This window comes from Notolepis coatsorum (assembly GCF_963971535.1).
Source record: "Notolepis coatsorum genome assembly, chromosome: 18".
NCBI classification, from domain to species: Eukaryota; Metazoa; Chordata; class Actinopteri; order Aulopiformes; family Paralepididae; genus Notolepis; species Notolepis coatsorum.
The window spans coordinates 70937836-70954200 of NC_140182.1; the positions used below are offsets into that span (position 1 = coordinate 70937836).

The 16365-nt window shown below is 43.9% G+C and overlaps 1 protein-coding gene across 1 annotated transcript in view; it reads right to left on the reverse strand.

Moving 5' to 3' along the window:
• The window catches only part of iqsec3b (IQ motif and Sec7 domain ArfGEF 3b), a gene marked incomplete at both ends in the record, with an annotated part of 155345 nt that overhangs the window by 39351 nt on the left and 99629 nt on the right, over window positions 1-16365 (reverse strand). Inside the window, one exon of the mRNA XM_084335489.1 lies at window positions 3692-3858. Within this exon, the coding sequence (XP_084191615.1) occupies window positions 3692-3858 (167 nt within the window). The remainder of the gene's footprint in view (window positions 1-3691; window positions 3859-16365) is intronic.

Here is a 16365-nt window from a genome sequence, read left to right on the forward strand (position 1 = left end):
CCTCCTTCTCCGTCTCTGACCTCCTCGTCCGTCTCCGTCCTCGTTCTGTCACGTTTCACCTCGGCCTTCTCCTCTCTCCTCCCTCCTCTCCCTGGTTTCGGTCTCCTGCTCTGGTCCATCTGCGTGCCCCCTCCAATCTCTGCTGTAGGCTCCGCGTCTGGTCCTCCTGTCTCCTTCCTTCTCCGTCCTCCGTCATCTGCATCCCCCGTCGTCTCATCTCCTGCGCCGCTTCTCGTGCCGCCGCATACGTCACCGTCCCTTCCTCCCAGTGAATCCTTAGCGAGGTCATGGGTGACTGGAATCTCATTCCGTTTTCTTTCAGAGTTTTCTTCAGTCCCGCGTAGGACCTGCGTGTTATTGCTACCGCTGTCGAGTAATCGTGATCAAACGATAGTCTTTTCCCTTCGATTTCAATCTTCTTGGTCCACGCGGTTCTGAGTATCAATTCCTTAATCTCAAATCTCAGAAAGTTAATAATCACCGCTCTCGGAGGTCTGTCCGGTTTCGGTCTCGGAGCCAACGCCCTGTGGGCCCTCTGAATCTCCATTTTTTCCAGTCCTGTCTCCTTCAATTGCTCCTTGATAAGCTTTTCTACATAATGGGTCACCGATTCCCCTTCGACTCCTTCTTTCAATCCCCATATTCTGATGTTATTTCTCCGTGACCTCCCCTCCATGTCCGACATCTTTGTCTCCATCTGTTCTTGTTTCTGAATCGCACATGTTAATACCTCGTGTATCTCCGTGTTCCATTCCTCCGCTTGTGCCATCCTAGTCTGTAACTCGGTCACGTTTCTGTCCTGTTCCGCCATCTTCTCCTCCACCCTTTTGAGTTCTGTATTCATTTCACCTCTGAAGTCCTCCTGTTCCTTCCTCAATTCCTCCCGTAGCTTCCCAATATCATTCCTTATCGTGTCCGTGTTCAGTTTTATCGCTGCTGTTATGTTCTCCAGTATCCCGGCCTGCATGACCACGGCCCATCCTGGCATTCCCGTGTCTGCCTCAGCGGGACCTCCCCCTTCTTCCGCCTGTCTTTTCTCGGCTTCGCTTCGGGGACTCTGTTTCTTCAAATTCTCTTTTTCTCGTGTGTTCTCCATTTCTCTTTCCTTCACAATCGTTGTCTCTTCCTTACTTCTTGTGTGCATTTTCATTTTTAATTACTTTTCGGGTCCTTTTTTATCCGTTTTTTCGCTCATTTGACCAGGAGCTCTATCGCACGTGTGTTACCCGTCTGCTCTCATACCGGAAGTCAGGGTCCCCCATTTTCAATTCATATGTTCTCCCCCCTATGTGCTCGCAAGGTTTTCCCCTCCCGATAAGATAAAACCCAATGGAAAAACATGCAGAACAGATCACTAACACTGTCGCGTCCCCGGCGAAGATGGACAGGGCGAAACAATGCATGTGTGTGTGAGTGTGTTCCTGCGTGTCGCCCATCTTAGATGTGTGTGTTGCTGCATGACAAATACAGACTTCTTCTTCTGCTTGTGGAGTAGGTTTCAGTGTTTATTTCAGGACTTTCACAGACCCATTACTTCACATTCATTTTGTAGCTAACTAGCCGAAGCCGCAGGTATCCGCTATGAAGAACAGCGTGGATAGTGCTGAGACAGGACTCTACTGGATCTACAAGGTAAGTAGGAAACGTTCTCCCTCCCTGTTATTCCGCTAATGGTTCTAGTTGGGAGACAAGTGTCAATCTCTTCTCTAAGTCGTTTGCTCCTGTTGGTACAGCCATCACTCAGAGAGGCATTGGGGCTTATTCAGGGAGGCCCAGCGTTTCAGAGGAGTTGGCTCGCTTCCTGCTTGCCTCCTCTGCTCTTTCTTCTGCTGATCTCCCTCTGGTCCAAGGGAACTCAAGCTCTATAAATAGCCCATGTTTAAACTCTGTTCAGAAGACCACTGGCCATAAATGTTGAAACATGTCTGCAACTCATTACACTGCTACTACCCTCAGAGACACTTAGAGAACATCCCTGAGATGCCACACACACATTCCTGTCTCTCTCTCTCTCTCTCTCTCTCTCTCTCTCTCTCTCTCTCTCTCTCTCTCTCTCTCTCTCTCTCTCTCTCGCTCTCTCTCTCTCTCTACATATATATATTATCTCCCTCTTTCTCCCTCTCTCCCTCTCTCTCTCTCTCTCTCTTTATGGGGTGGCCAACCCGTGGCTCGCTCCATAAGATCATAGAATAAACATTTACACACTTTTTTTTTAAATGGTAAATTTTCATGTTCTTGGTATCTGATTAGGAATGTATTCCCAGTGTCAGAAAAATGTTGTGTCTGTTACTAGGCTTGAGTAAATTGTAATGAACCAAAGGAGAATATGAATTCTATATATATAATTGTTTTGTATCTTTGACTGTGAATAACACAAGATGATTAAACAGAAGGTTTTGTAGATACAGTACTGAATTCTGCCATCCGGATGCATGCAATTTGATATCAGGCCTATAAATTACCTTATTATGGCCAAGTTGCACATCTATGGATCGGGCCAAATCTCCCCTTTCCAATGGCAGAGTTCAATCTGGATTTAGTACCACCAGGCGTGATTCACAAACCGTGAATGAAATCTACTCGAAGTACAGTTACTTTTTTATAATGTAGATTTCTCCACCATTTTTCATCAGATTGCAACGCCGGTTTTTGCTAGACGTTCACAGAAAGGTAGAGAAACTAACTGCATTCTGTTTGATGGCAATAACATTCAGGTTTGTGGGAGATAATCCAAAAAAATAAGAGAAATAAAAAAGTAAACCCAGAAGTCAGATGATTGACAGGGGCTGGCGTGAGCTGGGTCGTGTAGTTTTTTGGAATTCGAAAGCCCATCGAAAGCCATGGGTCTCTTCCTTCAAAAGACTACACTCACTTTTGGCTGCGCCACTTCCTTCCATCAATATGCGCCGGTTTCCGACTCAATGCCCTGAGATTTCTATAATCTTATATTTCACTAATAACAGTTAAAATCATTGGTAAACAAACGTAATGCTGAAAATATACACTTTGACTGCTGTTTTGACACGGTTAGGGTCTTTACTCTTGGCTACATTTGAAAAGAAAACGCAATGCAACATTAATTCATACATTCTGTAGAGATGGATTTATGGCGTGATGTCATTTGCGGTCCACAACCGGACCGCTCTGGCTTAAGAGGTTAACCCTGTGAGGCCCAAATAAAAAAGACATTAGCAACTTCAGAGGTCAGACGGTGGGACCTATAAACACATGAAGGGTGCTGTGACTGAAAAAAAGGTTGAGAAACGCTGATATGGTGTGGCTCTTTGTGGTACCACAGTAATTTTTGTGGCTCTTAATCTCTGACTGGTTGGTCAATACAATATATATTCCCTCTCTCAATTTCTCTTTCTATATATATATATTCTCTCTCTCTCAATTTATCTCTCTATATATATTCTCTCTCTCCTCTTTCTCTCTCTATACATATAATCTGTCTCTTTCTCTCTCAATATATATATAATCTCTCACTTTCTCTTTCTTTGTATATATATTCACTCTCTCTCTTTCTTTATATATATATTATCTCTCTCACTCTTTCTCTCTCTATATATACTGAAAACATATTCTCTCTCTATGTGTCTGTTTCTCTCTATCTCCCCTCTCTCTCTCTCTCCCACCCCTCCCTCTTTCTCTCCCTTCCTCCCTCTCTCTCACACACACACACACTGACCTCGTAGGTTGCGTATGAAGTCGTCGAGGCCCATCTTTCGTTGTGGCTTGATGTTAGGAGAGTACATGTCTGTGTTGAGCAGGACCACCGCGAAGGCCAGGATGAAGATGGTGTCCGGGTTGTGGAACTGCTGCACCACGTCAGGGTTACACATACAGTACCTCTGGCTGGGGAGGAGATACCACATAGTATATCATTATACACATACAGTACCTCTGGCTGGGGAGGAGATACCACATAGTATATCATTATACACATACAGTACCTCTGGCTGGGGAGGAAATACCACATATTATATCATTATACACATACAGTACCTCTGGCTGGGGAGGAAATACCACATATTATATCATTATACACATACAGTACCTCTGGCTGGGGAGGAGATACCACATAGTATATCATTATACACATACAGTACCTCTGGCTGGGGAGGAAATACCACATATTATATCATTATACACATACAGTACCTCTGGCTGGGGAGGAAATACCACATAGTATATCATTATACACATACAGTACCTCTGGCTGGGGAGGAAATACCACATAGTATATCATTATACACATACAGTACCTCTGGCTGGGGAGGAAATACCACATAGTATATCATTATACACATACAGTACCTCTGGCTGGGGAGGAAATACCACATAGTATATCATTATACACATACAGTACCTCTGGCTGGGGAGGAAATACCACATAGTATATCATTACACCACAAGACAAGGTTTCATTAAACTGTTTCTACCTCATTGATTACTATAGGAATGTTTATTCTATGCATTCAAATGATATATGTGCTGGTAGAAGGTTGTGAGAACCTGCATTTATATAGTTATTTTATCCAAAGCGCTTAACAACTTGTGCCTCACATTCACCCATTCACTCAGACATTCACACACAGACGGCGGAGGCGACTATGCAAGGTGCCGACCTGCTCATCGGGAGCAGTTAGGGGTTTAAGTGTCTTGCTCAAGGACACTTCGACACGCTGCCTGGGAGCAGCCGGAATCAAACCGGGAACATTCTGATTACCAGACGACCGCTCTACCCCCTGAGCCACTGTCTGCTCTTCTTTGCTCGGAAACACCTTGAATGCCTGCACTGACAACAGAGTGAGTCCGACGCTGCTTCAAGTGAATGAGTGCACAGACCGCCTTGACATCAACCTGATCGGAACCCTGTCTCCCAATGGACCGTCTGTGTTCAGTGACATCTATAATTGTCCATTTATAATTTCCCATTGTGCAAAGTAGGAGAGTGGAATCTGATGAGTCACTGATGAGTCTCCTCATTGTCCTGTTTTAAAATAGAGGTTCATGCCTTGTCAGATTAAACAAACAGGATTGGCTTGAGACAGGAGTGCCCAACATTACTCTGACCAACTCAGCCTTGGATAAGATAACACTACTCTGTCTGTTCTGGGGTCAGTCTTTATGAGAGAGAGTGCATTAGGACTACTGTACCTCCGCTAATCCGTCTCCCCCTACAGCCTTCACCAACTCTCACTTCTACCCCTCCCTCCCTCGCAGCCCCCCTCCTTTCTGTCCCACACACTTTACACACTCAGTCCTTTCTCTGGCATGAGGCTTTGATCTCCCCAGCCAGGCAGCGGTACTGTACACACAGAGCTTTTATATACTTCTATGGCACAGAGTGGCTCATCTCCAGAGGGCTGTGTACCCTCACTGTGTACCGTATGCTAGCGAGAGCACTCTGAAAGACCACTTCTGAGGTCTACAAAACCAAACGCTCTGGCTGCGGCGCCCCCCCCCCCCAGGCTGGTCCCGACACCGTGGAAGTGACTGTCCGAGTCACTGGGAGAGCTCTACTCTAATTCCACAGAGACAATATTGTAGGAACCTCCTCGGTATAAACGCCTGCCGTGACAGATGACTGTGGGAACACACACGCATATGCACACACACACGCACGCATACACACACACACTTGTCACATGCACTCCTCCAGGGCCTTTTATGTTATATACTTCTACAGCAAGCACATCAAAGCTTGACACAGCAGAGGAGCTGTGTGTGTGTGTGTGTGTGTGTGTGTGTGTGTGTGTGTGTGTGTGTGTGTGTGTGTGTGTGTGTGTGTGTGTGTGTGTGTGTGTGTGTGTGTGTGTGTGTGTGTGTGTGTGTGTGTGTGTGTGTGTGTGTGTGTGTGTGTGTGTGTGTGTGTGTGTGTGTGTGTGTGTGTGTGTGTGTGTGTGTGTGTGTGTGTGTACACTTCTCACTACCAAATAGTTGAGTTAAGTTAAGTTGAACCTTTTATTAATCCTCTCTGGGGAAATTCGTCCTCTGCATTTGACCCACCCTAACTATCTAGGAGCAGTGGGCAGCCACACAGTGGATGTCAGTACCGTGGTCAAGGGACCAACTCCAGCTGTAATGTCAGTACCGTGGTCAAGAGACCAACTCCAGTTGTAATGTCAGTACCTTGGTCAAGGGACCAACTCCAGTTGTAATGTCAGTACCGTGGTCAAGGGACCAACTCCAGCTGTAATGTCAGTACCGTGGTCAAGGGACCAACTCCAGCTGTAATGTCAGTACCGTGGTCAAGGGACCAACTCCAGTTGTAATGTCAGTACCTTGGTCAAGGGACCAACTCCAGTTGTAATGTCAGTACCGTGGTCAAGGGACCAACTCCAGTTGTAATGTCAGTACCTTGGTCAAGGGACCAACTCCAGCTGTAATGTCAGTACCGTGGTCAAGGGACCAACTCCAGTTGTAATGTCAGTACCTTGGTCAAGGGACCAACTCCAGCTGTAATGTCAGTACCGTGGTCAAGGGACCAACTCCAGCTGTAATGTCAGTACCTTGGTCAAGGGACCAACTCCAGCTGTAATGTCAGTACCTTGGTCAAGGGACCAACTCCAGTTGTAATGTCAGTCCCTTGGTCAAGGGACCAACTCCAGTTGTAATGTCAGTACCTTGGTCAAGGGACCAACTCAAGTTGTAATGTCAGTACCTTGGTCAAGGGACCAACTCCAGCTGTAATGTCAGTACCTTGGTCAAGGGACCAACTCCAGCTGTAATGTCAGTCCGTGGTCAAGGGCAATGCAGGAAATGTAGCATGCATGTCTTTTAGTTTGGGACAAAACCCACACAAACACGGGGAGAACATGCAGACGCCACACAGAAGGGCCCACTTATGGGGTTTGAACCCAGGACCTTCTTGCTGTGAGGCAACAGTGGCCTGATGTGGCCACTTCATGTTTTTGAGGTGTGTTTTGCGGCGCTGTCTGGCACTTTATCTCTTAATCCTGCAAGGCCCACAGTTTCACATGTGTAACATTTGTATTTTATATAATAAAAAAAAGGGTATAAATCATTTGTTTTCCTGTTCTTTTTTTCACCTAAACATCATCATTGGATCCTATTGTTTAGTCTTGCAATGCCATTGGCCATATAAGTACCCCCACAGAGGCAGGAAACTTCACAACTTCAAAATCCTCTCACACCTCTCTTTTTCACTGGACGGGATTCATCACAAAAAAGTAAGTAAAATGCCTGTAATAATGTTTTGGGTGATCATTAGAATGTACATGTACATATGTTATTATTGTGAAATATATCCCCTACATGTAAATTAGAGCATGCTTTATACTGGTTGTGTTTTTACAACTGTGGGAGAGTGTGGTAGCAAAATGTTATCAATGGCACCTGTTCACCTGTGGAGTCTTATAGTTTTCACAATACATTTATACAGTTATATGTGTTATGTGTCCCCCACATTGCATTACTAAATATATACCAATATACCATTGTAACCAATTTGTATTTTGTAACCAATTGTACTCGAAGACAAATATACTGCATTAGCTTGTAAAATGCCATTGCCTACAATGTTTTAGTACAATGTTTAATGTGTTTTTGGGGATTGCCCACTTACGACCATCCTCAATCCCTTTGTTAGGCTAAGCACCATCGCTAAGCACCATCATCGATTCCTTAGGCTAAGCACCATCATCACTCCGTTTGTGAGGATAAGCAACGCACAATAGGTTGGCCAGGCAGTATTTTGTGACTTGTGAAACATGTACCTGCAGTGAGATGTGTAAACACTACTGTGGGTACTAAAGGTATTTCTTTATTTTAATTTCAGTTTGCCACAAGCAAGGAGAGATACTTGCTTCACTGCAAGGGATGTGTTGGATATTGTACTGAATAGAGAGAGTGATGTGGACATCGACTTCACTGAAACTGATGAAGAGTCTGATGAAGAGGCCTGTGGAGAGGAGTCCAAAGAAAACCAACCACCCAGTGAACCCACTGACTGCCAGATTCTTCCAGGCACAGCTTGCAACCTCTCTCATTCTGGTAAGAATCAAGTTCTGTTTACCATTTGTCATTTTAATATTTCAATGTTTGCAATATCTCAGACTTGTATCCTGATTAATCTTTCCCAGTAGATGCAGACATTCAGCCGCCCCAAACGGCCAAACACGCCAAGCCCTGTGACAGATATCAGCCCTAATACAGAATTTTCTGCCTCTCTCAGGCAGACATGAAATAACATCACAGAAGAAAGGTTCCATGGAACATAACTGCCTTGCACAATCTTAAAGTGGCACTTCACCAAAATACAATGCTGATTTATTTTGCACATTATTCTCACATAAGCTTGATGAATTACACATTACAGCTCAATGCAATGATGTAGATGAAAGAATACTAGCAATACCTTGTCTTATAGGGACTGCTACCTTATCATTTAATTGAGCTGTAATTAAGTCAAGTTAAGTCAGTTTTATTTATATAGCACGTTTACAAACCAAACCAAGTGCTTCACAACAAGAAAATTAACACAACACGGAATGCCTGTGGCCTTGAATGTTGTTTAGAGTTTTTGGATGTGTGTGTGTGTGTGTGTGTGTGTGTGTGTGTGTGTGTGTGTGTGTGTGTGTGTGTGTGTGTGTGTGTGTGTGTGTGTGTGTGTGTGTGTGTGTGTGTGTGTGTGTGTGTGTTGTGTGTGTGTGTGTGTGTGTGTGTGTGTGTGTGTGTGTGTGTGTGTGTGTGTGTGTGTGTGTGTGTGTGTGTGTGTGTGTGTGTGTGCAAAATAAATCAGCATTGTTCGTTGAAGTGCCCCTTTAACAGGTAAAACAGTCAAAACAATGAATGATATTTTAGACCATTTACCAACTTGATCATAACAATAGTCTGAACTGACCAATGGGCTTGTCAGCTTAGTTGTTAGAGCAGAATCTCTTACATAATGATTCAATTGACACAAGGGTCCCTTACTATCCAAGAGTATTCTACACACCAAAGTGCACTGTCCATGGTTCTGAAACAGCGCTATCTCAAGTCCTCTCCTCTCCACTGCCTTCTTGTCTCTCCCCTCCTCTCCTTTTTGGCTACAGAATTGTGTAGAATCAAGAATCAATAGGTTTTATTTGTCACATACATACCAGGGCATACAGTGAAATGCGGGTGGTCATGCCCGCATTGATTGTGCAAAATACAATAATAAAAATAGGCATAGAAAAAAAAATATATATAGAAAAAATAAAAATAGGTAAGACACAAGATATGCATGGTAAAAAAAAAAGACATGCTAAGTTCCTGAGAAACTGGTTCCTATATACACTAGTATACAATATACAATTTACAATTTTAACTCGTAATGTATCTAAACTACACCATTAGTACCTCCTTCCTTTAAAGTGACTTTCTATTTTTTAAAGTGACATCTTATATGCCAGTAAATATATGGGACAACAATCCAATTTAGCCCAATATATGGGATGTCTGGGCTAATACGGGGCAGTTGGCAACCCTAGTGTGTGTGTGTGTGTGTGTGTGTGTGTGTGTGTGTGTGTGTGTGTGTGTGTGTGTGTGTGTGTGTGTGTGTGTGTGTGTGTGTGTGTGTGTGTGTGTGTGTGTGTGTGTGTGTGTGTGTGTGTGTGTGTAAATGGAAGAGTAGGTGAACGACTACATGAATGAGCTACTGTGTGAGTATGTTTGTTTCTGTGTTTGTATAGCGTATGTGCACATTAATTAAGCACATATTTTTTCGTGCACTATATTTGGGTGTAGCCCGTCCTAATGTAACGAGCACATTTTCGACACCAGCTCCGAGTTCTCTTATCTGTGTAAGAGACGTCTGGTTCAGAATACCACCTCATTTCAAAAGTACTGCTCATGACACAGTGCATAAAGATGACATAACCACTGTTGCATAACAGACACGGAACCGAACGTCTGGCCCCCTTTAAAAACCCATAGCCACTCTGCATGACCCGCAGTCAGCTTCACCCCCGAGCAGTGTTGTAGTCGAGTCACTAAATCTCAAGTCCGAGTCAAGTCTCGAGTCCACAGTGTTCGAGTCCAAGTCCAAGTCTGAGTCACCAAAGAAGAGCCGAGTCGAGTCCCCATTACCCTAGTCCGAGTCCAAGTCATCAAAGTTGAGTCCACTCCACTCTGGCAGTCAAAGAGCTGACAAATAATTTAAAAAATTCTACATTAACATAAATGACACAGTGGTCACCATTTCAAAGGGAGTTTATTTTCTTTGTCATTAATATAGCCATCAATATCTTATGCCAAATGATTAGGGCCTATTACAATTTTTCTTTTTTATAAATAACATTTATCAATTAACAAGTATGACAAAAATGCTAATACTAAGACACAATGCTAATTACTAAATTAAGACAGAGCACATAGGACACGTAGCATTTCTCCATAACACTGCAGAGACAGATACATTCCTCTACACACTGGAGACAGCACATTCCCCTCCCCCTTGACTCTCTCTCTCTCTCACCACACACACACATTAAACCACGCTGGACACTGCTGTATCTGGCACCAGATCAAAAGGCTAGGCACAATCAGTACATCCACTTAAGTCCATTAGACCCTTTGTTGAGGGATCTCACCAGATTAGCCCAGATAAAATAATTCAACTCATTGTCACAAATGCCACAAGTCGCTAAATATACGACACATAAAATCCCGGCCAGATACCTGCACTCTCCATCGATCACAGATCCTTATCAATAAGGATTAACAACACACACACAGACAAATGTATTCACATGCACACTTCCCATAGAGATACAGGCTGACCAATACAGGCACACAACGTGCACCCATGCACACCACACACACACACACACACACACACACACACACACACACACACACACACACACACACACACACACACACACACACACACACTAGGAGAATAGGAAACGCTATAAAAACACCCTGACAGCGACGGGTGGGACTTCTCACTCTTCGGCTTTTCTCATTTTCTGTTCACACACTTTGTGATCCCTGTAATACAGCCAGCCGGTTGTACCAGCTTGATTTCGTTTGTACTTTGTTCATTCACTTTTTATAATAAATACCACTAAAAGTGTTTCATCTGGGCGCCCCAGTGGCGAACCACATAGCGCGCTCAGCCGCGACACGGCCGACCCGGGTTCGACTCCCAGAACCCGTCGTTATTTGCCGAATGTCTTCCCCCCACTCTATCTCCCATTCCTCATCTGTCTCTCCCTACTGGACTGCCAGTAGAAATAAAAAGCGATAAAAACGCCAAAAAGAAAATTAATTTTTAATCTTAATTTGTATTACAACCTTCGCGTATCCAAGCTTAATACGCGACACAAGTCAGAGTCCTCATCTGCACCTTCCGAGTCCGAATGCAGTCAATGCTCACGTCCAAGTCCAAGTCCGAGTCATCAGTGCTCAAGTACTCACGTCGAGTCACAAGTCCTGAAAATCAGTCCAGGACTCGGACACTCGAGGACTACAACACTGCCCCCGAGACTCACTGTTCTGGGATCAGTCTGGTCTGGTCAGAGTCTGGACTGGTCAGATGAGCTCAATGGTACACTGGTTGAAGAAACATGGCTTGGTTTCAAAACCAAATTTTCAACAATACTAAACAACATGGCCCCCCTAAGAACCACCAGGGTAAAAAATCGCGCTGAGCCGTGGATGCACACTGAAATACTGACCGCTATGAAAACCAGAGACAAAAAATGCTCTGAGTTCGTAAAAGTCAGTCAAAGCTAACTAAAAGCACGAGCAGTGAACTTCAAGCCACGTGACTGAACTCAAACTGGAAAGAAACAGACTAAGAAATGACGTAAACTCCATGATCAAAACAGCAAAAAAGAATTTCATCAATGACAAAACCGAGGAAAACAAAAACAAACCACGTGAACTTTGGAAATTACTCAATGACCAACTAGGCTGCAGTAAAAAACTTAAAACCAGATTCTCAAACATAAACATAAAGACGGACAACACGCTCATCACAGACAAGCTGGATGTAGCCAATTACTTAAACAGTTTCTTCACAAACATAGCCACAACACTGGTAAACAAACTACCCTCCCACTCAGGGCAGTATGGGGTAGAACACATAGTAGCATACTACAAGAACCTAGGGTCCACAAAGACGACTTCAAACTGGAAATGGTAACAACAGATGAGGTACTCAAAAAACTGAGTGCCCTCCAACCTAACAAGGCCACTGGCCATGACAACATCCCCTCCAAATTCCTCAGAGACTCAACAGCCGCCATCACCCCAGTCATCACACACATAATAAACCTCTCCATAAAACAGGGACACGTCCCCAAGGACTTCAAAATTGCGAGAGTAACACCCCTGCACAAAAAAGGCAGTAATTTAGACCCTGGCAACTACCGCCCTGTTTCTATCCTAACCTCCATCTCGAAAGTCATGGAAAAATTGTATACGAACAGGTCGAAAAATACCTTGCGGAGAAAAAAAACGAATCTACGAATTCCAATCTGGCTTCAGAACATCCCACTCCACTGACACATGCCTTCTCTATTTAAACGACCACATCAAACAAGAGGTGGACGCGGGCAAATACTGCGGCATGGTCGTGCTGGACCTACAAAAGGCCTTCGACACTGTCAATCACACCATTCTGATTGACAAGCTAAAAGCAATTGGTTTTGATAGTCTATCAGTGAGCTGGATGCAATCCTACCTGGAGGGGAGAGAGCAGATGGTGGAGGTAAACGGTACCCTATCCCCCCCTCACAGTGAGCTGTGGGTGTTCCACAAGGAAGCAGTTAGGTCCGCTACTGTTCCTAATTTATGCAAATGACATGTCGTCAGCTTGTGACTGCAACTTGTTCCTGGTGGTCTCTGACAAGAACAAGTTACAGGTTGAAAAAACCCTCAGCTCAGAACTAGGCAAAATCTGCATATGGCTCGCTGATAACAAACTATCATTACACATGGGCAAAACAGAGTCCATTCTCTTCGGTTCAAATAACAAACTCAGCAAGACCGACGGCTTCTCAGTTACAGTGGGTGACAATATGGTCACAAGGAAAGAAGATATTACCTACCTGGGTTCCATCCTAGAGGCAAATCTTTCCTGTGACAAAATGGCATCCAATGTAATAAAAAAAGTCAACCAACGAACACGATTCTTGTACCGGATCTCCTCACTGGTAAACAAGAATACCCTGAAGACTCTGGCAGGAGCACTCATTCAAGGGTACTACGACTATGCATGCACCTCATGGTACCAAAAGCACCTCAAAGGCGCTAAAAACAAAATTACAAACATCTCAAAACAAACTGGTCAGACTACTGCTTGACCTTACTCCTAGAACCCACCTCACCCCTGCCCACTTTGACAACCTAGGATGGCTTAGAGTAGACGACAGAGTACAGCAACTTGCAATGGGCCTGGTCTACAAGATACACTACACGACCAAGGTACCCATGTACATGTCAAAATACTTCCCAAAGGTCAGTGAATACCACGATCACAACACCAGAGGGAGCTCCACAAATCATGTTAAACCCAGATTCGGCTCAAACAAGGGACTAAACACGTTTCGCAATTATGCCACATCAATGTGGAACGCCCTACCCAAAGCTGTAAACGAATGTGAATCACTACCCACTTTCAAAAACACTCTAAAAAAACCTACGGAGACTGCAATTCGAAACTGGCCCCTGTAAATGTCCTAACACAACCCCCCCCCCCCCAATGTACAGTAAATGACCAAGTATGGTCTTGTCAATATTCCAATGCACAGTTTTGCTTGTTCAGTTGTACAGTGTCCCCCACCCACTCCTCCCTACCCAACCCCCCCCCCCCCCCCCCCCAACCTCCTCCAATGTACAGTTTCTATGTCAAATGTATATACTCTCTTTACTGGACTCTTTTCGTATCACAAACAGTACTGTATTTGCAAATCTGGTATGTCATAAATGTATAGATGTAGCAGTACTGTCTATCTGTATGTCATGTATGTCATATATGTTATGATGAATTGAAAATGGGGGACCCTGATGTAAAGAAGACGAAAGTCTTTCTCTGGTCTGCATCCCCTTAACAATTGTATGTATTGAGCTGTACTGTACTGTACCCATTCTGCAATCTGTTAATAAAACTTTCAATCAATCAATCAAGTCTTTACGAGAGAGAGAGAGAGAGAGAGAGAGAGAGAGAGAGAGAGAGAGAGAGAGAGAGAGAGAGAGAGAGAGAGAGAGAGAGAGTGCATTAGGAGTGGGACTACTGATCAACTGGACCCTCACTAATTAGCACTCCAACCACAGGTCCATCATATCCGGACGTCCCAAAATGTTTCTAGTTTTTTCACTGAACTTCCGCTTTTGCTCCCCCCCCTGCCCCGTGGGCTGCTGCTTGTGTGGCGTATCCCCTTCACTTAACTGAGAAAGTGGCTTGTTAGCGCCGATAACGAGTGTAATAAGCCAACAAGGTCCGTTTTTTTATTGACCTACTGCAGTGGAAACGTACCGTATAACTAATCATGTCGGCGAGCCTATGCAAAGAAGTATATTCCCCATTGACAGCTCAACATTACCTTATCACGTAGCCTAGAAGACGACGACCATGTGTGGCGCGGTAGTGTCTTGTGTAAATACTCCTCTGAGGACACGCTGAGCAAACGCTGGCTATCTGACTACTCCCTCCTCCTGAATATGCAAGGGATTCTATTTTTACACCGGACCAGCAAAAACAGTGTTTTAAGACATCTGGGAGATTTTAATTGCATACATCTGTCCATTGTTTTAATGTACACTCAGCCAACATCTGTGCTATTGTTATAAACGTTATGGTTGTGGAAGGGCAGCCAATCATGTGTAAATAAAGAGGTGAGTATTTTGTATAACATTCGGTACACATTTCCGATGACGTCGACAGCTGGCCACGGACAATTTGTCTGGTCATCCGTCATCTAAACAGCTTCTTCTGTTTCTCCAAGACCACCGAGACAGCTGTCGAAACAGCTTTAGAGACGTATGTCTCTGGTTATAGGAGGAAGACAGGGGTATACCCTTTAGGTATCTAACCTTGATATTGTAATGAACCTTCCGTGGTCCGCCGTCTCACGCTCATTGCATCTGCCTGGCAGACCACAACACTGGAATAACAAGCAGGCAAATAGCTCAGGCTTAAACATCATGAATATCAATGTGAATACGTTTGACATATTCATCAGTGACTTTAAATCAAGATAAATGACAATGGGAATAATAGCGTTTCTTAACTACAAATATGCACAACGTTCATTCCAAAAGCAATAGAGCTCTGTCCACATGCTTCAGAACCAACCTCCTAATATTTAATGTTGATAGCCCTTAACTTAAAGGTGTTGTGAGTGGTGTTTTTTTTCTTTCAAATAAGTGTTAAGTTAATATAAAGTGTTTGGTCAGTAACATGGTTCTCCCAGTTCTTCCACTCTGCAATAAACAGAAAATTAGACTTTATAAAGTTGAGGGATAATAGCTTTCCATATGACTATTTCTATCATGTTATTGTAAGCATCTATTTATATTGTTTATTTATTGTTTTGAGTAAGGGGCAGGCAAAATAAGATTTTCTTCTCCCTGTTCCTTTTCACTCATGGAATGTTCAAATTAGGAGGTGCTTTATTTTTTTTTTAAATGATCAAAATACATTTTCTGGTATCCCTTCCCACTTTAACCAATCAGGAGAGAGAACCTTAGATATTTATACTTATTTCAAGGAATCTTACCAAGCCAAATTCTTACATACTTACTTCAACCACGTATTTTTGCGTTTAAAACAAGTTTTTCTTTCTTATTTTTGTCAGACCATTTGCAGTGAGGAGTTCTCTCTCCCGATGGAATAAAGTGGGAACAGGATACCAGAACATTTATTTTGTGTTTACTGCAGAGTGGATCGAGACTATGACGCTCGGACTTCCCTAAGGGGATCAATAAAGGAATATCTTATCTTATCTTAACAAAGCGGATGCATACAGGTGTAAATAAAGCCCTAGTCTACCGGGTTAGCTGTGATTGGGTCCACAGTCTACCGGGTTAGTTGTGATTGGGTCCACAGTCTACCAGGTTAGCTGTGATTGGGTCCACAGTCTACCAGGTTAGTTGTGATTGGGTCCACAGTCTACCAGGTTAGCTGTGATTGGGTCCACAGTCTACCGGGTTAGCTGTGATTGGGTCCACAGTCTACCAGGTTAGCTGTGATTGGGTCCACAGTCTACCGGGTTAGTTGTGATTGGGTCCACAGTCTACCAGGTTAGCTGTGATTGGGTCCACAGTCTACCAGGTTAGTTGTGATTGGGTCCACAGTCTACCAGGTTAGTTGTGATTGGGTCCACAGTCTACCAGGTTAGCTGTGATTGGGTCCACAGT